Source organism: Equus przewalskii, chromosome 9, assembly GCF_037783145.1.
Source record: "Equus przewalskii isolate Varuska chromosome 9, EquPr2, whole genome shotgun sequence".
In the NCBI taxonomy this organism is placed as follows: Eukaryota; Metazoa; Chordata; class Mammalia; order Perissodactyla; family Equidae; genus Equus; species Equus przewalskii.
This window is the reverse complement of record NC_091839.1, coordinates 13,150,775-13,173,502: the sequence shown is the minus strand read 5'-3', so window position 1 is coordinate 13,173,502 and position 22,728 is coordinate 13,150,775. Positions and strand designations below refer to the sequence as shown.

General features: G+C 55.1%; 2 protein-coding genes across 12 annotated transcripts in view; one reads left to right on the top strand and one right to left on the bottom strand.

The window, feature by feature from the left end:
* Positions 1 to 6,090, bottom strand: part of GRIK5 (glutamate ionotropic receptor kainate type subunit 5) — a 56,164-nt gene extending 50,074 nt beyond the window's left edge. For 2 of the 3 annotated variants that reach the window (XM_070557907.1, XM_070557906.1), the window contains exons 1-3: positions 5,281 to 6,014; positions 1,704 to 1,832; positions 1,199 to 1,363 (exon numbers count right to left, since the gene is read on the bottom strand). In XM_070557907.1, coding sequence (XP_070414008.1) covers positions 1,199 to 1,363; positions 1,704 to 1,782 — 244 coding nt within the window. In that variant the 5' untranslated portion in view covers positions 1,783 to 1,832; positions 5,281 to 6,014. Of the gene's footprint in view, positions 1 to 1,198; positions 1,364 to 1,703; positions 1,833 to 5,280 lie in introns of all 3 variants that reach the window. The other variant, XM_070557905.1, reaches the window with a different exon arrangement.
* A 159-nt stretch (positions 6,091 to 6,249) lies between these two features.
* On the top strand, positions 6,250 to 15,582 carry ZNF574 (zinc finger protein 574). Of its 9 annotated transcripts, none has more exons than XM_070557939.1 (4): positions 6,913 to 7,249; positions 9,049 to 9,207; positions 9,578 to 9,829; positions 12,615 to 15,582. In XM_070557939.1, exon 4 carries the CDS (start codon positions 12,635 to 12,637, stop codon positions 15,323 to 15,325), a length of 2,691 nt encoding a protein of 896 aa, XP_070414040.1. In that variant the 5' UTR covers positions 6,913 to 7,249; positions 9,049 to 9,207; positions 9,578 to 9,829; positions 12,615 to 12,634; the 3' UTR covers positions 15,326 to 15,582. The 9 variants fall into 9 exon arrangements, with proteins under 9 accessions (XP_008530234.2, XP_070414038.1, XP_070414040.1 ...); XM_070557942.1 differs by having other exon boundaries at positions 7,104 to 7,249; positions 9,070 to 9,207; XM_008532012.2 differs by lacking the exon at positions 9,049 to 9,207 and having other exon boundaries at positions 6,250 to 7,249.
* Positions 15,583 to 22,728: the final 7,146 nt, after the last annotated feature.

The following is a 22,728-nucleotide window of genomic DNA, read 5'->3' as shown; positions in this document are numbered from 1 at the left end:
GCCAATCTTCCTCTCTTTTTTCCTCCCCAAAACCCCAGTGCACAGTTGTATACCCGAGTTGTAAGTCATTCTAGTTCTTCTATGTGGGTCCCCACCACAGCAAGGCTTGATGAGCGGTGTGTAGGATCTGCACCCAGGATCCCAAGTGGTGACCCTTGGGCCGCAGAAGCAGAGTGCATGAACTTAACCACTTGGCCATAGGGCCGGCCCCAGATTCACCTTTTAGAAGCCCAGCTCCCTGGTCTAAACTCATCAATGGCTCCCCATTGCCTGTGGGTGAAGGCTGCACCTTTCAGCCTGCCAGTCTTGCCCAGTCTCACCTCCCACTGCCCAGTTACACTCCAGCTCAAAAGTCTCTCACAATCCCCCCAAACATGTCCTGAGTCCAGGTGGTCAAGATGGGTGCAACCCCACACCCTGTTCCTTGGCTCTGAATGCTCCCCCCTCCCCTCCACCCCACCTCCAGACTACAGGCACATGCCTAGAACACCATCTGCCTCCTTACCCTCCAGCCCAGCTTCTCCCGATTTGTATTCTGTGCTGCACTGGTCAAAAAAGTCCAGCAAACATTATACCTCATTCTCTCTCTCAGTAATTTGAAATACACATGATCATAATAAAGGATCTGATAAGGCCTGTAGGAAAGACTCCTGTCTAAAACACACCTGAAGGCAGCATCTCCCAATGGTCTGCAAACCCAGCCTGCCCGTTCAAGGGACCCCTGTTGACATCTGCTCAGTCCATCAGGCTCCAACATATAATTACATATGCTACTGCATGGATGGCAGTGCTCCACAGGACATACTTTGAGCAATGCCACTCGTTCCATATTCTGCTTACCTTTCAGGGCTCAGCTTCAGTTTAGCCTTCTCCAGAACACCTTTGCTGCCCCTGCCCCTGAAATCCCCTGGTCTTAATGCCTGGGCCCCTAGTTACTCAACTCTGGGGGCTGAGTGTCCCCAACCAGTTTATCCTTCAAATGAAGTTTATCCTTCAAATGAGGCTCTCAGCTTCTCCAGGGCGGGACTGGGGCCCCACCTCCCCATGCCCAGCAGCACCATCTCTGGGAAGGAGAAGGCAGAGCAGACATGAAGGAAGGAGCAGATGGAGCTGGAAGACGATGAGGTGAGCTCAGGAGGCTGGGGGCCGAGGGATGGACTGAGCTCTGAAGGGCCCTGCCCCCTGTGGCCCTGCTCACTGGTGTCCGTGGTCTCGTACTGGCTGTCCCGCTGCAGCTCAAAGATGTCTACTTCGACTCGGGCCTTGGCTGGGACCTCGATGATCCCGTTGATCTGCTCCCGGGCCAGGGCCAGGGCCAGACGTTCACCGCGGCCACACACTGTCTGGTCGTCCAGGATTGCAGCTAAAGGGACACAGGGGTTGCAGTTCTGAACTCCTGCATCCTGAGGGAGGAGGGGCTGGGGTCCTGGACTCCTGGGCTCTGGAGTGGGGGTGGGGATGGGGACCAGGGGTCTAGACTCCTGGATCTGAAGTTGGAGAGAGCTAGGGGTCTGGACCTCTGGGTCCAGGGGGAAGAAGGGGCTGGGGACTATGCTCCCCAACAACTGCTGAGGAAAGGTGAAAACTGAAGCCCAGATTCCCGGATCTTGAGCTACTGGCATGCCTGGGTTCCCACGGAGGATCCGTGGAGCCTGATGGGAGGGTATCTGAGGAGGCAGGGGCAGAGGGCTGTAGGGCCTCACCCATGCGCAGTGATGAGAGCACCTGGCAGCTGGGGCTGGCAAAGGCAACAATCAGCAGCAGCAGCAGCTCAGCCGGCATCTTCCTCCCCTCCTCATGGGGACGCAGCTGCCGCGGCCCCCACTCGCCACCTGGAGGGAAACCCCCAATCCATGGGAGATTGCTGATGTGGGGGCCTCAGAGCCTCTTTGGAAGACTGCTGGGCAGGATAGTGACCACAGACTCTGGGACATTGTTAGTGAGCTCTGAAGGGCCCTGCCCTCATTAGAAGCATTGCTAGCAAGAGGCTCAGGCTCAGAGGAGCACCACCAGGGAGGAGCTCAGCGCTCAGGCACTGAGTGGGAGAGGCACTGCTAGAGGATATTCACAGCTACCAAAATGGGAGGGTGACAGGATGTGGATCTCAGGTAAGAGCAAATTCCAGGGACCATCCCCACCCCAATAAGAAACCAGGAAGTGCCACCCCCCACCCAGTCCCGCCCCTGTCTCTGGGCAGGCAGCTGTTGCTAGGCAACAGAAACCGGCTGGAGAGGATGCGGTGGTTGCTAGGCAACCCCATCCCAGGCCTCACTTGCCACCTTACTGACGTCCCTGGTTCCCACAATCCCATGGAGAGAGAGGCCTGGACATCCGGGGTCTGGAGGGGAGAGTATCCGGGAGTTAGGAAACTTGGAGAGAGAGGGAAAGATGGAGAGAGAGAGAAAGATGGAGACACACAGATGGAGACAGATGGGTGAACCCAAGGCTGCTAAGGGTCTAAAAAAAACAAGTAAAGAGCGAGAAGAGGGGAAGAGAGAGACAGAAAGAGGAAGAGAGGCTGAGAGGGGGGAAATACAAAGAGACTCATGAAAAGAGAAAGGGAAAAATAGGCAGAAATATAAAGGAACAGAAAGATGGTAAAACAGGAGAATGGGGATAGAAGTGGAGAGAACAGAGGAGAGTTACAAGGAGGTAAGGCCAGGGCTAGGAGAGAAAAAGAGGGAAGAGACAGGAAGAGAGGGAGGCATGGAGATGGACAGAGAATGGGCAGGGCAGGGAGAAGAGAGGGAAATCAAGACACAGAAGAGACAAAACAGAACAGAAACACAGTGAATGGAGAGAAGACACAAACCCACTGGAGATGACACCACAAAGCTGGAAGGGAGAAGTGAGTGAGGCAGGGAGTGTGCTGTCTGCCCAAACAGGTGCTAAACTGCGGCCTCCCACCCTGCTGTGGGGAGCTGAAGATTGGAGGGGGGGAATGCATCTTTGCTCCCCACAATTGCTCCACCCTCAGCATGTTAAGAGATTCCACCAGGTGCCCCAGCCTTCCGCAGGGGGACCACTGGGCAGGGGTGAGTTCAGCCAGATGTGAGGCTCCGTGGGTCAAGGAGTGTGCCTCAAGGGAAGGGACACTTGGGTTTCTATGAGAGAGGTTCTGTGAGGCCCAGGGTGCTATGAGGTGAGCCTGCTGTCTCCCCACACCCCACATTATCCCCATGGAGAGAGGGCTTGAGCTGGTGAGAAGGCAGAACGAAACCTGCGAGAGGAGGAAGAGGCACAACACAAGACTTCAGATGGTCCCTTGGGGCCAGGAAAACCTAGGCCAGGGCAGCAGGAGACCCCATCAGTCTCCACTCTGCCCCCAACTCCTGGGTGACCTTGAGCCAGTCCCTCTCTCTCAGGGCCTCTGGGAAAAATAGGCTGGGGAGTGGGAGGGCATGCTGGGCAGAGCAGGGCTGTGGACTGTAATTTGGATTTAAGGTGAAGGCTTGTCAAGGGTGGAGGAGCAAGGGAAGCCTGGAGAATTCACAGAGGGAGAGGTGTGGAGGGTGGGGCTAGGAGAGAGGCAGGAGTGAGGGGGGTCATCCTGAGACAGTAGGGACCTCTGGGGGCAAATTAAGGAGCAGAGACTAGAGGACAAAAAGACTGAGGGAGAGACAGAGATGAGAAGGTCAGGGACCCACAGGTGGCAGACACAGGTGGGAGGAGAAAAACAGATTCAGAGTGCAGGGACAGGGTTGAGGGCAGCAGACAGACACAGAGACACAGAAAGGTACCGAGAGAAAGACAGACAGACCCAAAGGAAGTGACTGGGGCTAAATGAGAGAATAGGACATGCAGACACTACCTAGAAGTGAGACACCAAGGCGGGCAGACAAGAGGGAGGGTGGGAGAGAGAAGGGGCAGAGAGTCAGGCAGGCCTGAGCCCCACAGGCCCAGAGACTCAGGGAAAGCCAGAGAAAGGTGGAAACACAGCAGCCAACTGAGCAGAAGGGGCCCTGGCAGGGGAGGGAGACAGACAAGTGGGCAAGCAAGAAATATCACAAAGGCGAGAAGGCAAATCAGGTTAGAGAAGGCAAATGGGGTGAGGAGGAGGGCGAAAAAAATGACAACAGGTACGAGAATTGAGGGAAGGAGAGAAATCACAAAACTCTGAAAAGAAAGAAAGCCAGTCGGAAAGAAAGACAGAAAGAAAGTATGTCAGAGCCACACAGTAAATCTATAGAAGAGAAAGGGCAGGCAGGGCAGACAGAAGATGGAGAGAGCTGGACTCACAAACTAGGGGATGGGGGAGTGAGAGTCAGGGAAGGAAACTGAGGGACCTGGAGGGGCCCAGGCAGGGACAGGGGCACGTCCAAGCACAGGTGCATCCACTCAGGGTGCTTTGGGGGAGGCGTCAATCCCAAACCTGTAAGCCCTAAGTGTGGGGAGGAATGGGAACCAAAACACCAGGCTGGGAGGGGGACAAGAGGATGGAGGTGGGGGGGCGAGATTACCAAGGAAAAGACAAAGTACAACATGGAGCGAGGCAGTGGCTAAGGAGTGAGGGATGGAGGAATGGACCCAGAGTGGATCTGGGGGAGGAAAACAGAAAAGTGAGAAAAGGAAGACGGCCCCCAAGCCCAGAGTTAGAGAGGGAGGAGGACAGGTAAGCAGAGACACAGGCAGAGCACACAGGGAACAGAGAGAGTGGAGAGAGGGCTAGATCTGGCATGGGAGCCTCCAAAAGAGAAAGCCAAAAGACAAGGGAGTTTTGAGACAGAGAGAGAGAGAGATCAACAGAGACACACCGAGAAACGGTTAGGCTAACAGCAGAGAGAGAAGTTGGAGAATCAGAGAGAAGCCCAAGAGAAACATGAAACGGAGATTCAAAAACAGAAAGACATTTCCAGGAGATAGAGCCTGGCTGGGATGTGGACCAGCCGTAGCAGGCAGAGAGGATGAAGCTCAGAGGTAAAAAGAGAGAGAGACTGAAACAGAGTGAGAGACAGCAGAGCCGGCACGGGGACTGGGGCTGGAGAAAGCAGGGGCGGAGACATGCCAGGAGTCCCGGAGAAGGAGTGAGACCACAAGTAAAAGCCAGTCAGCCCCTCAGGACCCCAGGAGCTGGGGGCTGCGGGGCGAGAGTGAGCTGTGCCCAGAAAAGGGGTGAGAAAAGGCAGAGGTGAACGGGGATTGGGGAGAAGGGGGAGCGCCAGCAGGCCCCTGATGGGGGAGGGGGCAGGGGAATGTGGGGGCCCTGCCAGGCGGCAGTGAGCCCAGCCTTCCAGGACCCAGGCCGGGCCCCAGCCCAACCCCCGCCCTGCAGACACTCACGGATCCTGGTGGGACGGAGGGCGAGGACTGACCACAGGGAGATGCTCTGGTGCTGGGTGGTGGTGGTGTGGCTGGGGCGGGGGGTGGGGGGGGGGGGAGAGGGCAGTCCACAGGCCCCCTCCCCCGCCTCCGGTGGTGCCCCGCAACTAACCCAAAACGGGGCTCTCCAGGAGCAGGGAAGAAGGACAGGTGGAAGAGGAGAGGGCGGGCCGGGGAGGGGAGGAAGGGGAAAGGAGAAAATGGAGGAGAGAAGGGGAGACAGGAGAAGGAAAGGAGCAAATGGAGGGGAAGGAGGGAGGAAAGGAGGAAAAGAAGGTGAAAATAGAAGGGAGGGGGCCAAGGCCAAGCCGGGGGAGGGGGAAGCCGGCCCAAGAAAGGGCCCCGCCCCCTCCCCTAGCCAGGCCGGCCTGGGGGGGCCACGGGGGGCGAGGACTGGGTGGAGACCAGAAAGCCGGCCATCAGGGTAAGTGGGGGAGGGGAGGGCTTTTTGGGGGGAGGGGGTCACCCCTTCCCCCCTCCCCCCTGGAGCCTGGGCCCTGCCCTGGATGAGGCAAGGGCCTGGAGTCCTCAAGCCCTCAGCCCCCACGGGAAAAGCATGCTGGGGGCGGGGAGAGGCCGAGGAGTGGAGGGGCTGGGAGGATGGGGTGCTGGGAGACCCAGAGAGGCAGAGAAGGGGCAGGCGAGGTGGTGAGATGGGGAGGAGGGCAGGAGGATGGAGGGGAGGATGGGGAAGAGCAGGTGGAAGAGGAAAGCGGAGGAGGGTGGGGTGTCCCGGGGGCGCCAGGCGCAGGGCCTCGGAGGGAGGGCCTGGCTACGGACTCCTGGTCCCCTGCGAGGAGCAGCCGCCGGCTCTGGGTCCCCAGCTGAGCCTGCCTCCCTGCTGCTGGCCGCCACCGCCGCCGTTGCTGCTGCCGCCGCCCGCCCGCCGCCACTGCCACCGCCACCTCTCCTTCTCCCCTCCGAGGCCGCCGCCTGCCTGCCCGCCCGCCGCCCGCGCTGGGTCCTGGAGCGCAGGGGGCGGGGGGGAGAGAGAGATGAGGGAGGGAGGGAGGCAGGGAGGAGGGCAGGCGAGAGGAAGGGAGGGAGGCAAGCAGAGAGAGAGAAGGGAGGGGAGTCGGGGGAGGGGTAGCCCTTATTGGTCGGGGCTGGGGGGCCCGCGAGGAGAATGCTGATGAGGGAAGGCGCTGCATTGGATAGAGGGCCCACCCCGGGGCCATCCCCTCCACCACACCATGCCACCGCCCTGCCCAGGCAGCCCTTGGGCACAGCAGCCCACGGAGACAAGAAGCGGGGAGACCTGGGGAGAAGGCTGTGGAGCTGGGAGAGATGGCTACAAAGATGAAGAAAAATGCAGAGAAACAGCAAAACCGAGGTGGGCCAAGGTCCACAAACCCCACAAGGACAAGGACAGGGAAAAGCCCAGTGAAAAGAGAGAAAGGCCCATAGAGACAAGGGAGCAGACCAAGCAAAGGACCTCAGAGAGAAGGGCAGCTCCAGGACACAGCCCCCTGGGAAAATGGGGACAGGGGGCAGCTTGTGGATTTAGAGAGCCACTTGGGAAGATGGGAACAGGAGGCAGCTCGAGGACACAGAGAGCTCTCCATGAGGATGGGGACAAGGGGCAGCTCGTGTACTCAGAGAACCCACCAGGAAGATAGAGAGAGGCCCACGGGAACAGAAAGCACTCCTCAGACACAGGGAGTTGTCCATGGTGACGGGAGAAGGCCACGGGCAGGAGGAGAGGCCCACAGAAATGGGAATAAGGACACATGTCACAAAGACAGGGAGGAGGGCCAAAGAGAGTGGGAGAATGTCATAGAAATGGGGGGAGGCCCAAAGACACCAGGGAACCCACAAAGACAAGGATGCGGACACAAGAGGCCCACTGAGGCAGGAGCAGCCAGCTCATGGAGACAGGGGAGAAGCCCCCAGAAATAGAAGTACCGCCATGGAGGCGAAGGGATGGGTGGTGAGTATGGGAATTCTTTATAAGGCACAGAGAAATCCTTGGGACCCACTGAGATAAGTGGGAGGGGAGAAGAGGCCCTGGTTCTCTAGTCACCCAAGCAGAGAGGCAGTGGGAAAGGGCAGAGAGCTGGAGGGCAGAGCCAGCAGAAGGGGGAGACTCCCTCCCTCTTAGAGGGAGCTGAGCAGGGCAGGGGGATGGAAGAGAAGCAGCGACACAGATCTTGGAGTGGGGGTGGGTGGTGCACGGCTGGGTGGGGGGTGAAATTTGGGGGGAAGGAACACGACAGTTGGTGCTGAAGGCTCAGCCCATGACTCACCACCACCCCCAACGCTCGTGATGGGGAGGAGACACTGACACGCTCACGTGCAGCCCCCCAGCACATGTGACCACATGCCCCCCAACACACGTGACTGCATGCCTCGCACGCGCACACACATAGCACGTGGCAGCTGTTAGACCAGCCTGGCGTGGGGAAGCCCTCTACAGCTGGTTTGTGGGGCATTCCTTGACATACATCTGACACATACACCTGACCCTGAAGGACCACCAACTTTGCACACACCTCCTCACCCTACCTGGGCAACACCTATGGCCCCCGCAACACCCACCTTGAACTCCAACTAGGCCTGAAAGCCCAGACTCATACTGGCCTGTAGGCCTTTGCGTATGCAGGGACCCCAGCATAGAATGCCTATCGTCTCTAAATTGAACCTGTCCCCTAATCCTGTGCCACCAACTCCAGAAAGACTGATCCAGGCCTGAGTTTACTCCTTTAACATCTGAAAAGACCTAGTCAACCCAGATAAATTGGGAAATCCAAGCAGAAGGTACCTGTAGAAAGGGGCCTGACTAGCCAAGGTGGACCCTTGCATTTTCAAGTGGGGAAAGGTGGCCTCCTGCAGGAGTGAGAACCTACCCCAGGACATGGAGCCTGTCAAAGGCTGAGTCTAGCTTTCAGGTTCTCTGGCTCTGGCCAGCCCCAGGCCCCTGCCAGCCCCAGGCCCCAGGTGACTTCACCCTGAGGGCAAATGCAGATGACCAGCTTTACAGCTCATTGATTCCCACCAATTTCTTTCCTCTTCTAGCATTCATCCATTCAACATGCCACTCGGGACATCCTGCCTGCCAGGCAGTAGAGCCTGCGAGCCAAGAGTGTAGACCTTGGAGTCAACTCCTGGGTTGGAATCCTGGCTGTCTCTTCCTAATGATGGACACAGTTACTTAACTTCTCTGGGCCTCAGTTTGTTTTGTAAAGTGAGAACAATAATACCTCCCTCCTAGGGTGGTTGAGAGGATTAAACTGAGTAATACATGGAAAGTATTGAGCACAATACTTAACATATAACACCCTCAGGACGTGTTAGCTATTATTACTAGGCTCCTTGAGGTCCTAATAAAAATAATTCTTATGTAGCTTTTACTCTGTGCCTCACAACAACCATATGAGACAGGGCCTACTGTCCCCACTTCACAGATGAGGAAACTGAGGCACAAGGGAGTTGACTTGCCCAAGATGACAGCAAGCAGGTGGCAAGGCCAGGATTCCAATCCAGGCAGCCAGGTTTAATTACATGGTTCCGGTGTTAGGGAGTTTAACCTAGCGGAAAGTTAGGACACCCAGTTAGAAACCAACTGAAGGACACAGTTTGCTGAAGAGTCAGACTTAGGTCCTACTCTGTTTAGGGCCCCCTGGTAGCTTTTTGGCCTCAGAAAAGTAAATGACCAATTACTCTGAGACTCAGTTTACTCATCTGAAAAATGGGGGGCGGGCACAGTTAGAACAAGTGAATCTCTTGCAGCTCCCCTCTCCTTGGGTTCAGGGAGAAGCTCCGGAAACGTGTACAACAGCCCTGAGGGCCAGACGGGGAGGGTCCCCATGGACACACGGGGACTCCACCTTCCCTGAGCTGTGGGGGTGCAGCCTGGAAGGAAACAGAGACGAGTCCATCCGCTACAAGGTCACTTCCTGCAGGTTCTGACCCTGGTTGTCCTTCAGGTCATCTGCTCCCCACACTCTTTCTTCAAATCAAACTGCCTGTCTCTGCTTTTTCTTTTTCTCCTTCCATTTTCCATCTCCTCCCTTATCCTTCAGGTTTTCCTCGTTGCCTCCGATTCCCTCTCTCCTTGCTTTTCCTCTGACATTTCTCCTCCTCCCTCCCGCGAGTCCCTCGGTTTTTCTCCCTTTCCTTCTTGCTGCCTTTATTACTCTCGTTCTAACGGAGTCTGGAGCCTTGATTTCCCCTTTTTCTCCCTTCATGTGACTGGTACTGCAGTTTCCCTTCTCCCCTTCGCCCTGACTGAGCTTCACGCTCTCCCTTCGTTCTTCAGGGGGTCCTGCGGCTCAACTTCCCCGCCCTCGCCCTCCGGAGGTCGCGTGCCTCAACTTCTCCGACTTTCCCCTCCACCCCGCCGCGGCTCCCCAGCGTCCTCCCCAAGATGGCGCCCGCAGCCTCGCTCCGCCTCCTGACGTCATCGCGCTGGCCTGTCGTCTCGAGCCGCCAGGAGGAGTCGACGAGGAGGTGGAGGAGGAGCATCCTCCGGGCTTAAGGGGGCGGCCACCATTAACCCGGGGGCCGGCCGGTAAGGCAACGTCGTTAGGGGATTGGCTGGGCGCCGCGGGGGTTCCCGACGCTCCCTACTATTGGCCCACGGCTCGGAGACGTGAGCGTCGATTGGCCTAACGGCAGGGCCCAGGCGGGCGGTGATTGGGCGCGTTCGGCCGTCCGCGCGGCGGCCGAGGAGGAAGGTGGGAGGGGCGTTGCTGAGGGCGATTGGGGGCGAGAGCGAGGCTGCGGAGCAAGCGAGAAGCCACGGCGGGAGCTAGAGAGGGCGCAGCGCTAGGGTGGCCGCCCGGGGGGAACGGCGGCCCGGGCCTGGGCCCGGGGCGTGCGAGACGGCGGAGGCGGGTGAGTGCCGGCCGGCGCGCGGAGGGCCGGCCCGGCTCCCCACCCTCCCCGCGCGGCCTCCTCTCGCCACCCCGCCTGCGCACTGAGGACCGGTGGGGGCGCGCGCCGGGTGAGGGCGGAGCGGCACCAACGGCCGGCGGGGCGCGCTGGCGGCCGGGCGGGGGCCGGGCCGGGCCGGGCTGGGGCGGTGGGTGGGGAAGGGGGCTAGAGTCGTGCGAAGGGCTGAGTGGGGAGGGGAGGGGATGGGAGGGGCGGGGCGGGGCTGGGAGTGACCTGGGTGGGAAGGAGGCGTTAGTGCTGCCCCCGAGAGGGTCTCCGAGGCCCCAGGGGGATCGGGTCAAGCACCGAAGCGGGGTGGACAGTTAGAGGGCACTTGGGTGCCCGGGGAGGGGTTTAGGGCGTGAGAAAAGAGGTAATTAAGTTAACATTAGGAGAAAATGTAGTCATGCTGGGCCAGTGAGGGGGTCTTGGGTGAAAAGATTAGGAAATGGATATCCCTAGAGGGGAGATTTAGAGCTGAGGGAGAGGTCGAGGTGTGAAGAATGGGGTTACACTAACGTGGAGAGGAGTTGAACCAAAGTGAAGAGGGGTACCGTTGGAATGGGTTGAGAAGGGTCTCTGTGTAAAGAAGGGGTACGTTACGTGAAAAGGGTGTCTAGAATAGGTTGGATGGAAGTAGTTTTTTTGGAGAGTACGGGGAATTAGGTCAAGGTGAAGAGTAGGAATTGGGTGTCCGTGGAGAAGGCTAGAGTGGTGAGAGAGAGCTGGGTATCCCCGGAGTGAGAATGAGATGTTACATTGCTAAATTGGGGGTCTGGACATCCCCAGGGTAATAGACTGGTAAGAGGAGTCTGGATGTGAGGACGAGGGATCTGGTTATCCCCCATCTGGGTTAGAGTAGGGGGAGGAGTTCTGCGTTAGAAGAAGAGAGGGTCTTGGTGTCGCTAAAGGGGATTTGGGTCATGGGAGGGGTATGTCTGAAAGAAGCTCAAGCCATTGTGAAGGGTAGCCTGGATATCCCTGAATTGGGTTAGAGTATGGGCAAGATCTTTTTGCAAAGAAGAGGAATTATGTTATTATAAAGAGGGGGGTCTGGGGATCCCTAGAATGTTTAGGTTGGGAAGTCTTTTTGCAAAAAAGAAAAGGTTAGGTTAATAAGGTGAAAGGGGATCTGGGTGTCTTTGGAATGGGTTAGTAAAGAAGGATTTAAGTTGATGTGAAGAAGGTGTGTGGGCATCCCTGGAATGGATTATGGTAGGGGTGGGTCTTTTTGTAAAGAAGAGGAGCTTAGGTTGATATGAAGAGGGGTCTTCCCAGAGTCGGTTAGGATGGGAGGGGTCTTTTTTGCAAAGAAGAAAGTAAATGTGAAGAGGGAGTCGGAACCCCTGAATGGGTTGGGGTGGCTGTATATGAATATGAAGAAGAGGGTTTTGGCTTTAAGTCAATGTGAAGAGAGGATCTGGGTATCCCAGAGGGCATTCGAGTTGCAGATTAGGTCTTAGTGTAGAGAAGAGATGGTTAATGTGAGGAGTGTCTGGGTACTTAGAGACATGAGTAAGGGTGGTGGGAAGTGTATAGGTATGAAGAAGGGTTAAGCTTTTGTGAAGATGGGTCTGGGTATTCTGGATGGGGGGTTAGGGTTGTGGGAGAGAGCCTTGATTTGTAGAGAGGATTAAGTAAGTTGAAGAGGGGTGTTTGGGTTTCATGGGCAAGTGGTTAAGGTGGGGAAAGTCTGGATGTGGAGATGGGTTAGGCCAATGTGAGAAGAGTTGTTTGGAGGAATGGATAGTTTGATGTGAGGAACCTGGACGTACGTGGAAGGAGAGAGTTAGTGGGTAGCAAGGATTGTGTGTAAAGGAGAGGAGCTTCACCATGGGAGGGTGCTGAAAGTGGCAAGACATTGGGGCACTTTGAGTAGTCTGGGTGTGAAAAAAAAAAGGGTCAAGAACCTGGGGGAGGAAGCAGAGGAGCAAGGCTGGGAGAAGCAGGCAATTAGGGCTTATGTGAAGAGTGCCCCCAGGCACCTGGGAGCTGGAATGGGGTAGTGAGTTGGTAAGAAGAGGAGACAGTGTGGAAGGAGTCTGGGTGGAGAGGCTACAGGTTCAGATGTGATAGATGGGGCCTTGGGCCAGCTGTGAGGCGTGGGAGATAGGGATTAGACAGGTTACAAGGATCTGGTGGGTGGAATTTGATGCAAGTTGATTCGGAGGTGAGACTTGGGTAGATTCCCTAGGAAGGGACTGCTGGGAACATTTTGTGCTTAGTGCTCTTGTGTATTCAGGAGAGGAAGGATTGTTGGGGGGCGGGGGGTGGGAGTGGAAAAATGGAAACAAGAATTTAGAGGGGGAAATAGATCTAAGGTTTTGGTGAGGGGATGATAAAGAGAAAGAATTGTCTGTGGAAGGGACTGAGGAGCAGTGGTTTGGCTGTAATTTGTCCCCACCTTTCCCCTTTCCCAGCCCAGGGCCTCACTGCCGCCATGACTGAGGAGTCAGAGGAGACGGTTCTCTACATTGAGCACCGCTATGTCTGCTCTGAGTGCAACCAGCTCTATGGATCCCTGGAGGAGGTGCTCATGCACCAGAACTCCCACGTGCCCCAGCAGCACTTTGAGCTGGTGGGCGTGGCCGACCCTGGAGTCACTGTGGCCACAGAGGCAGCTTCTGGCACTGGGCTCTATCAGACCATAGTGCAGGAGAGCCAGTACCAGTGCCTGGAGTGCGGGCAGCTGCTGATGTCACCCAGCCAGCTCCTGGAGCATCAGGAGCTGCACCTGAAGATGATGGCACCCCAGGAGGCAGTGCCAGCTGAGCCACCACCCAAGGCGCCCCCACTGAGCTCCAGTACCATCCACTACGAGTGTGTGGATTGCAAGGCTCTCTTTGCCAGCCAGGAGCTCTGGCTGAACCACCGGCAGACGCACCTCCGGGCCACTCCCACCAAGCCTCAAGCTCCAGTTGTCCTGGGGTCCCCAGTTGTCCTAGGGCCCCCTGTGGGCCAGGCCCGCGTGGCCGTGGAGCACTCCTACCGCAAGGCAGAAGAGGGTGGTGAGGGGGCAGTTGTGCCCTCTGCCACTGCCACCACCACTGAGGTGGTGACTGAGGTAGAGCTGCTCCTCTACAAGTGCTCGGAATGCTCCCAGCTCTTCCAGCTGCCGGCCGACTTCCTGGAGCACCAAGCCACCCATTTTCCTGCTGCTGCCCCAGAGTCTGAGGAGCCTGCCTTGCAGCAAGAGACCCTGAACCCATCACCTGCAGAGGTGCCTGTGTCTCAGCCTGACCCCCTGCCATCCTCTGATCACAGTTATGAGCTACGCAATGGTGAAGCCATTGGTCGAGACCGCCGGGGGCGTAAGGCCCGGAAGAACAACAATGGAGAGCCAGGTGGGGCAGCCACCCAGGAGCTCTTTTGTTCAGCCTGTGACCAGCTCTTTCTTTCACCTCACCAGCTACAGCAGCACCTACGGAGTCACCGGGAGGGCATCTTTAAGTGCCCCTTGTGCAGTCGTGTCTTCCCCAGCCCATCCAGTCTGGACCAGCATCTTGGTGACCACAGCAGCGAGTCTCACTTCTTGTGTGTGGACTGTGGCCTGGCTTTTGGCACAGAGGCACTCCTCCTGGCCCACCGGCGAGCCCACACTCCAAATCCTCTGCATTCGTGTCCATGTGGAAAGACCTTTGTCAATCTCACCAAGTTCCTTTATCACCGGCGTACCCATGGGGTGGGGGGTGTTCCTCTGCCCACAACACCAGTTCCACCAGAGGAGCCTGTCATTGGTTTCCCTGAGCCAGCCCCAGCAGAGACTGGAGAGCCAGAGGCCCCAGAGCCCCCCGCGTCTGAGGAGAGCTCAGCAGGGCCTGCTGCCCCAGGCACCTACCGCTGCCTCCTGTGCAGCCGTGAATTTGGCAAAGCATTGCAGCTGACCCGGCACCAGCGTTTTGTGCACCGGCTGGAACGGCGCCATAAGTGTGGCATTTGTGGAAAGATGTTTAAGAAGAAGTCTCATGTGCGTAACCACCTCCGCACACACACAGGCGAACGGCCCTTCCCCTGCCCGGACTGCTCCAAGCCCTTCAACTCACCTGCCAACCTGGCCCGCCACCGGCTCACACACACAGGGGAGCGGCCCTACCGGTGTGGGGACTGCGGCAAAGCTTTTACACAAAGCTCCACGCTGAGGCAGCACCGCCTGGTGCATGCCCAGCACTTCCCCTATCGCTGCCAGGAGTGCGGAGTGCGTTTTCATCGCCCCTACCGCCTGCTCATGCACCGCTACCACCACACAGGCGAGTACCCCTATAAGTGTCGCGAGTGTCCCCGCTCTTTCCTGCTGCGCCGACTGCTGGAGGTGCACCAGCTTGTGGCCCATGCTGGGCGCCAGCCCCACCGCTGCTCATCCTGTGGGGCTGCCTTCCCTTCCTCACTGCGGCTCCGCGAGCACCGCTGTGCAGCTGCTGCTGCCCAGGCCCCACGGCGCTTTGAGTGTGGCACCTGTGGCAAGAAAGTAGGCTCTGCTGCTCGGCTGCAAGCACATGAGGCAGCCCATGCAGCTGCAGGGCCTGGAGAGGTCCTGGCTAAGGAGCCCCCAGCCCCTAGGGCCCCAAGGGCCACTCGCACCCCAGTTGTCTCCCCAACAACCCTTGGAGGCACTGCTACTGCGGCCCCTGCAGCCCCTGCCCGACGCCGGGGCCTGGAGTGCAGTGAGTGCAAGAAGCTATTCAGCACAGAGACATCACTGCAGGTACACCGGCGCATCCACACAGGCGAGCGGCCATACCCGTGTCCAGACTGTGGCAAGGCCTTCCGTCAGAGTACCCACCTGAAGGACCACCGGCGCCTGCACACAGGTGAGCGGCCCTTTGCCTGTGAAGTGTGTGGCAAGGCCTTTGCTATCTCCATGCGTCTGGCAGAACATCGCCGCATTCACACAGGTGAACGGCCCTACTCCTGCCCCGACTGTGGCAAGAGCTACCGTTCCTTCTCCAACCTATGGAAGCACCGCAAGACCCACCAGCAGCAGCATCAGGCAGCTGTGCGGCAGCAGCTGGCAGAAGCGGAGGCTGCTGTAGGCTTGGCTGTGATGGAGACTGCAGTGGAGGCACTGCCCTTGGTGGAGGCCATTGAGATCTACCCTCTGGCTGAGGCGGAGGGGGTCCAGATCAGTGGCTGACCCTGCCCCATTGCCCTCTTCAGCACTGCCATGCTCTGTTGCTGAAGAACGTCCTCCAGTATCCCCTTAAATTTCTGTACATACTGTCCCCTTCTTTCACCCCTCCCAATCACCACGTAAGTTCTGTAACTGAATTTGGTCTTTCTCCTGAGGGGGGCTGTAGAGTCCTTGATATGCATAAAGGTGCGCTCCCTTCCGTCTGTTAGCATTGGTGGCTACACGGTGAAACAGTCAATAAAGACTGAGTTGGACGTTTATGTGCTTTTGTCTGGCCCGGCTGTGTGGGGTGGAATTTGGGAGCCATGAGCCCAGGTCTGACTTTTCGTGGCTTCATTCCCAATGTCCAGAATGGCCTGGCAAGTAGAAGGGGTTCAGTAAACACTTGCTGAATTGAAGAGGAGGATGGGGAGTCCGTGGGCGTGGCTCAGGGAGTGGGGCCTTCACTCTGGTGCTAGGTGGAGACAGCATGGCTCTCTTGCCACTAGAGGTCTCCACAATCCCATAGAAAAGCCCGAAGCTGTTTCTACTGGTAGCAGGAACATTTGGGAAAATCTTCAGATTCTTCTCACCATCTCTGTGTCCCCACTTCCTGGCCTGATGTGAGCCATCTCCCCCAAGGCCATCTGGTTTTCCCACTCTGGATCTCTGAGGGCATATGCAGGTCTGGGAAAGGCATGATCTCCAGGGCAGTGGAGGAGGGTGGCTCCTGGGACCAGACCCAGCTGTGGGGTTGGAGAAGATTCTGAGTAATGGTTGGCTAGAGGTAGGAAGCCTCATAAGGGGAGGTTCCTTGACTCCCACCTGGAGTTGGACTCTGGCTCAGCCAACAGATGTTTGTTGTAGGGAGGGGTGGTTGGAGTGGCTGGCTGATATTTGAATGTCTAGTTTGTCTCAAGTGCTTTCTTAAATTTTTTGGAATAATCTTCACGCTGGTCCTGTGAGAACATTTTGCAAGGAAGGAATCTGAAGTTGAAAGCAATGAGGTGACTTGCTCAAGGTCATTCAACCTAAATAGGGCAGAGCTTGAATTTAAGCCTAATTTCACTTGGTTTAATCACCTATATGCTTTCATCTACACTCTGCTGCCTTCTACATAGTGGGAAGAGGGCAGTGGGGGGAAAGGAGATGGTGAGTGTGTGACTGGTGGGAATGTTCAGTTGCTGTGTTAGTCTTATCTCTAAGAGTCACACCCCAAGAAGAATGAGCCTCCCCCCAGATTACTCGTCTTTGTTGGAGAAAGTTCTTATTTGGAACCCCTAACGAGAGGTAAAAGGAAAGCTGTTTGTATTGAAACCAGGGGAAAGGGATGCCCAAGAGCAGCCCATTGAGCCTCTCCATTACTCTCCACTCCCTTCAGCAGTCCTGCAGCCCTCTGTGGGCACTGGGGTTCTAAAAGCAGAGTGGTTTAGCATGTTGCTCAGGTGAGAAAATGAGGGCTGAGAGAGGGAAGAGACCTATTGAGGCCACATAGGTGGTCGAGTCAGGGCTAGAAACCAGGTCTTCTAACTCCATTAATAGAAATTTTACTACATTATACTTATTTTAGTTATTTTTAAAAAGAAAAAGCACTCACCCACCTTATATCCTGACAGCTCCTAATAAAGAGCAGTTATCTGTTAAGCAGTTGTTTCTAACCAGAGTATGTTGATCATGGGCACCATCTTTCAGTAACCTTATACCCTGCAGAAAGGACTCAAGTTGTCTCAGCCTAGCATGCCAGACCCCCTTAATCTGCAGGTAAAGATTCATTCTCAAACTGCCTCCTCTCAAGAAGAGCTGTAACATCCTAAAAGTCATATCAAGTAAGTGCTTGGAACAGTTAGAGGATTTATCCAACTGCAAAAACTAAATAAAAATCAGGCTGAATCAAAGGGATGGGAATGGAGAGAAACAAAGTTGCTGGTTGACTCCAAGATAAAATTGCTTTCAGCAGAGAAGAGTGGCTCTGTGACAGTGGAGTGACCATCCATTATTGTTCCTTTTTAATGCCCCTCGTGAAAATTTCCACCTGAGAAAAGTTTGTGTGCAAAAACATTTATGAACAAAACTCACTGTTCACCATCACCCCACTAAAACTTCCATGGTCCTCAGTTGAACCACTATCCTAAAACAGATGGCACTGATCAGACCCTTGTCGGATGTCGGGGTTTGAGTTGGACAAGCAAGGTTCACAAAACTTTGTGTGCCAGGCGCTCCCCCAGAGATTTGGATCCAGCAACCGGTCTGGGTGAGACCCAGGAATCTGATTTGAAGAGAGCAATTCTTACGCAGGTGACTTGCAGACCTCTCTAAGAAGAGCCTTGCATTGCTTGTTTTTTAGTTGGATATGGAAGCTGTGTAAGCAGAACTGTCAAGGGGACAGAATGGTCCTCTAGTGCCCGATATGTCCTTGACAAGAGGAGGCTCAACTTTGTACACGGGAGGGCATGTGGACCAGTTAGGCACATTCATGGGGGTACAGGCGGATGCCTAGTTCAGCTCAGTGCACTCTGTGCCATCCGTGGTTATCACAGGATGGCCTGAATGGCAAGGAGCTTTTGGGTCTGTATTGGTCTGACTGTACCGCCCTGCAGGCAGGGGGCTGGCCCAAATGACCTTCCTCAGGGTACTATTGTGTTCCTCCATCCCAGCATCCCATTCCCCCATCCCTACTGACTCGTCTTGAGAGTTGCAGAGGTGCTTTTTTTTCTTTCATTCTTGCCAAAACAATGAAGTGCTAATGGTTTTTTTTTTTTTGAAAACTAGCCCTGAGCTAACATCTACTGCCAATCCTCCTCTTTTTTTGCTGAGGAAGGCAGGCCCTGAGCTAACATCTGTGCCCGTCTTCCTCTACTTTATATGTGGGAGGCCTACCACAGCATGGCTTGTCAATTGGTGTCATGTCCACACCCGCGATCCAAACTGGCGAACCCTGGGCTGCCAAAGCAGAATGCGCGCGCTTAACCGCTGTGCCACCGGGCTGGCCCCTGAAGTGCTAATACTTTTTATCTTTCTAAATGATCAAACCACTCTTCCACTTTTCCTTTCTCCTGTTCTGTCCCTCACTACTGAATGTGCAGAATCCTAGTACCTGTGTGCTAGGCATACATCAGAGAATGGAACAATGACAAGGCGACCTGATGGCAATGAGGAAGTCCAGTTGTTGACAGCATTTCTGATTTTCAGTTGTGAGGTCTTGGGCATCAGCCCACGGCCTGACCTGTGAAGATGTTGTTCCTGCCAAATGACTTAGTCAAGATGGGCACAAAAATTTGAGTGAAAGAGAGTTAATGTCGCTCTGAAAAAAGAAGGGAGGTGTGTACCTTGTACCACCAGACAAGTTCAGAGTCAACTCTGTTTTTAAAGGGTCTTGTTAGTCCTCTGGGGATGGCAGTGGGGAAGTACTCATGGCTTTCCTGGCTTTCTCATTTATTGAAGACTGTGCTGGAGATCTGTCCTAAGCACTTATATCATCTCATTTAATTCTTATAAGCCCACAGGGTGGATATTGTCTCTCTGACAGATGAGGACACTGAAGCTCACAGATCAAGCGCCACATGTCTATAAAATGGCAGAACTGAGATTTGAAATCATCCTAAATTCTGAGACTTGGTTTTCCTTTTTTTTGTTTTTATTTTGGAAGATTAGCCCTGAGCTAACATCTGCCACCAATCCTCCTCTTTTTGCTGAGGAAGACTGGCCCTGAGCTAACATCTGTGCCCATCTTCCTCTACTTTATATGCGGGATGCCTGCCACAGCACGGCCTGACAAGCAGTGTGTAGGTCCGCACCCGGGATCCGAACAACCAGCTGGGCTGCCGAAGCGGAACGTGTGAACTTAACCGCTGGGCCACTGGGCTGGCCCCCTGAGACTTGGTTTTCTGATTGGCAAAAAAAATTGCTCAGGCCTTACTTCTGAACATTCACTGTTTGAACAGAAGTAAAGCCTTCCCCTCCCCAGCACATGCATACCCACCCCATACCCTGACTTCCCCACCACCCTTCCCAGGACAGAGAGGAGACCAAAGGAGAGCAGGCAGCATTTCTCTCTGTACAGTTTTTAATTTTTTATTTTTGGATGTTGTTCAGATGAATGACACACTCAAGTTACAAAAATGGGGCCTTAAAAGAAGCACATTGTACAATGAACAAGCAGATTGGAGTTAAGAACACTGAAACGCTAACCCGCTACCACGAGAAGAGACAGGGAGGGGGTACAGGATGGGAAGGGAGGGGCTACCAACACAGGGGTCAGACAGAACTGAAAGGGGGGCTAACTTGGTGAGAATGGAGGAAAAGCAGGTCTCCTCCAGGGCCTACTCAACTTCCGGATGCCACTTCTTGGTCTCCCTTTGCCCACTACTTGCCACCTCCTATCCTGGTGCCAACCTGGTCATTCAAATGAGTAGGTGGGAGACACCCACCACAGAAAGGGCCAAGCCAATCAGATCTTTACAAGGTGGGATGGTCACCTTGCCCGAGTACAGCCTTGAATTTGGGAGGTGATGGTGGCAGCAGTGGGATAAGAAGCCAGAAGGAGCTAGCAGAGAGTTGATCAGAGATCAGACCCCTGCTTTTCCCCCGCTTCCCCACCCCACCATGATCCAACGGCCCTCTCTACAAGTTGTCGAGAGAGGCCCCCAGTCACCCTGCAATTATATAAATAAATAAATACTGAGCCCCTGGGCTTAGAGGACAGGCTGGGGAAGGGCAGCAGGGATAGAGGAAAGGAAAGAGGAGAGGAAGGGGAGGCAGAGGGGAGGGGTCACAGACATAGTAAATAGTTGTCTCCGTCCCAGCAACACTTCTCTCTGGATTTTTCTCTCCTTTTTGTGTTTGTTTAACAAGGAGCTAACATCTCAAGGACAAATACTTAAAAATATACATTATTTTTTCTTTTTTTTTTCTCGCCTTTGTCATCGTCATCTTGCTTTGGAGACTGCTGAGGTCAAAGTTCAAACCGCATGAAGGAACTGCGGCTTGGAGTTTTTGTGTATTTTTTTTTAATTTTTATTTTTAAATTTTTTTCACTTTTTTTTCCAACGTATAAAAAGGTAGCGGAGTTGTCTGTGGGTTTTTTTTTTAATGGTTAAATCTTTGGTTTGTTTCTTTTTTCTCTTGGAGGCCTTTATCTCTCGCACTTGCCTTTCCCACTCAGAGGCCAGTGGGGGCCCGCGTGTCTCAGTCTTGCTCAGTCTGTCTCACTCTCTCTCTCATTCAGTTCCCCCTACCCTGGGCTAAAGGGAGAGAGAGGTACCCTGGGATTTGGGTGGGTGAGGAAATCTAGCCTGGTCAAGAGGTCACCCCCTATGTGCTAGTCCCTTACCCCATCTTCCCAAGGCTAGGAGACCCTCTCTTGGCCTTCCCCAGGGAGGAGATGTGTGGGAAACTCATATCCTTCCCCTCCTCCTGACCTTAGCCCCAACTCATACAGGGGCTTGGGTTCCCCATCTCTACTCACCCCTACTTTTACCCACAGCCCCTCCCTCTTACTTCTAGCCCCCACCCTCCCAGAAGAGAACAGAGAGAGATGTTTCCTTCACTAGCATTTTTTTTTTTTTTTTTGGCACAATTAAAAGGCCCACCATTAGGGTAGACCAAGTCTCTGTCCTCAAGTCAAGGTTGGGGAGAAGAGAAATTCAGAGGGCTCCCCTTTTCTCCAATCCACTCATCTTCTTCTCTTTCTAGCCCAGGCCCCTGGCCACCCACTTCAGACATCTCACCTAGCCCAGAGCCTGGCCTGGGGTCTCCCTCCCCATCCCCCACATAAAGTTCCCCAGCCCCCAACTCTCTCGCTCACACACAGACACACGGACACAGGCTCTGTACAGACCACAAAATAAAAACGATGAGATAGTTTTGTTTCCCGGAGTCGAGACGGGGGACCGGAGTGGAAGGGGCAGAGGGGGATGGGAGGCATGAACTCCCCCGTCACCTTCCCAACCCTGGCTCCCTCCAGCCCCCCAGCCCCTTGCCCTGGCTGGCCCCCAGCCAACGATATTTGGTTTCCTTTTTTTAACATTAAAGTTCTATGAGGTATTTGGTGCCTTATCTCGAGTCCTCGGGGGAGGGGGGCCCAGGGGGGAGACCTGGGGCACACTTGCCCCTCCTTCCCTCCCACCCCCTTCCCAATATTTGGTTTCACAGCTGTAGTTAAAGCTTGGGATTTGGTTATTTTTCCCTCTCCCAGGGAATATTCATTTTTTCTTTTCTTTCTTTTCCCAGTTATGGGGGTTGGATGGGGAGGGTCCCCACCACCCCCGGCTGCACAGGGGCCCCTCCACCAATGTCAGGGCATTGGCCCCATCCCTGCCCCCTGCTTCCTCCCCTCCTCTCTGCCCCACTCCCCCAACACTGGGGTCGGGGAGAGGTCCCAGGTGGCAGGATTTGATGGGGAGGAAGCAGGATGAAGTGGGTGGTGGTGAGTCCTGGATTTTCTTTCCTTTTTTTTTTCTTTTTTTTTCTTTTTTTTTTTTTTTTTGGTCTAGAATCAGTTTTTGTTTGAGTCATCTCCACCATGCCTTCCATGCTGCCTGTCTTCTCAGAGGGGTTTTTGGTTGTAATTCCTTTCACCTTGCTCTGCTCAAATGTCCTTCCTATCTGGTCAGGAGCCCTTGGCCCCCTCTCCACCCCTGCACTGGGGCCCAGGCCCTCTCACCAGTCCCTTCTCTTCAGGAAATAAAAATGGACAAACTCAGAGGTAGGGTCAGGGCAGGGAGTCGGTTCAGCGGAGATGCTTACATTCCGGCGAGGACGGGTCGAAGGCATGCCAGGCCCCATCGCTGCCAGGGTGGGAGGGGCGGCCACTCCACCGCTGCCCAACAAGGCACCCCGAAACCCTTGCAACAGCCGAGTCTCTGCTGCCGCTGTGGCCCAGCCCAACAGTTTCCTTTCCCGGGTGGGAGAAGGGAGACAAGAAAGAAAGAGAGAACACTGAAGCCTTGGGGCCCAGGGTGGCATCCGAGGCTCTGTCTGCCTCTCCTCGGAGTGTCCAGCAGCACTGCCCGTCTCCCGGGGCTCTCCCCTCCCTCTGCTCTGCCCAACAAGGGACAGGGGCCAGTCTGCGGCTGCCGCCAGGCTCTGCTCTGATTTCAATGGCTCGCGTCCTTCACAGCAACACTTTGGTTTGAGGAGAGACACAGAAAGAACGAGATTGAGACAGGTGAGAGAGGAGCGAAGGAAGAGGGAGAGAGAGGCAGAGAGAGGTGAGCAGAGAGAAGGGAGAGTGGACTGAAGAGAACAGAAAAAAGAGATCAAAGGAGGAATCAAACCACCCGAAAATTTGTTAGTTTTCCTTTGTCCATTCTTTTTGCTTTCTTATTCCTTTTTTTCCTTTTTTTTTTTTTTCTTAAAGCTTTTTCAGTTGATTGGGGGGCGGGGAGCTTGGGGCTCTTCACCCCTGTCCCTGACACCCTCTCTCAGCC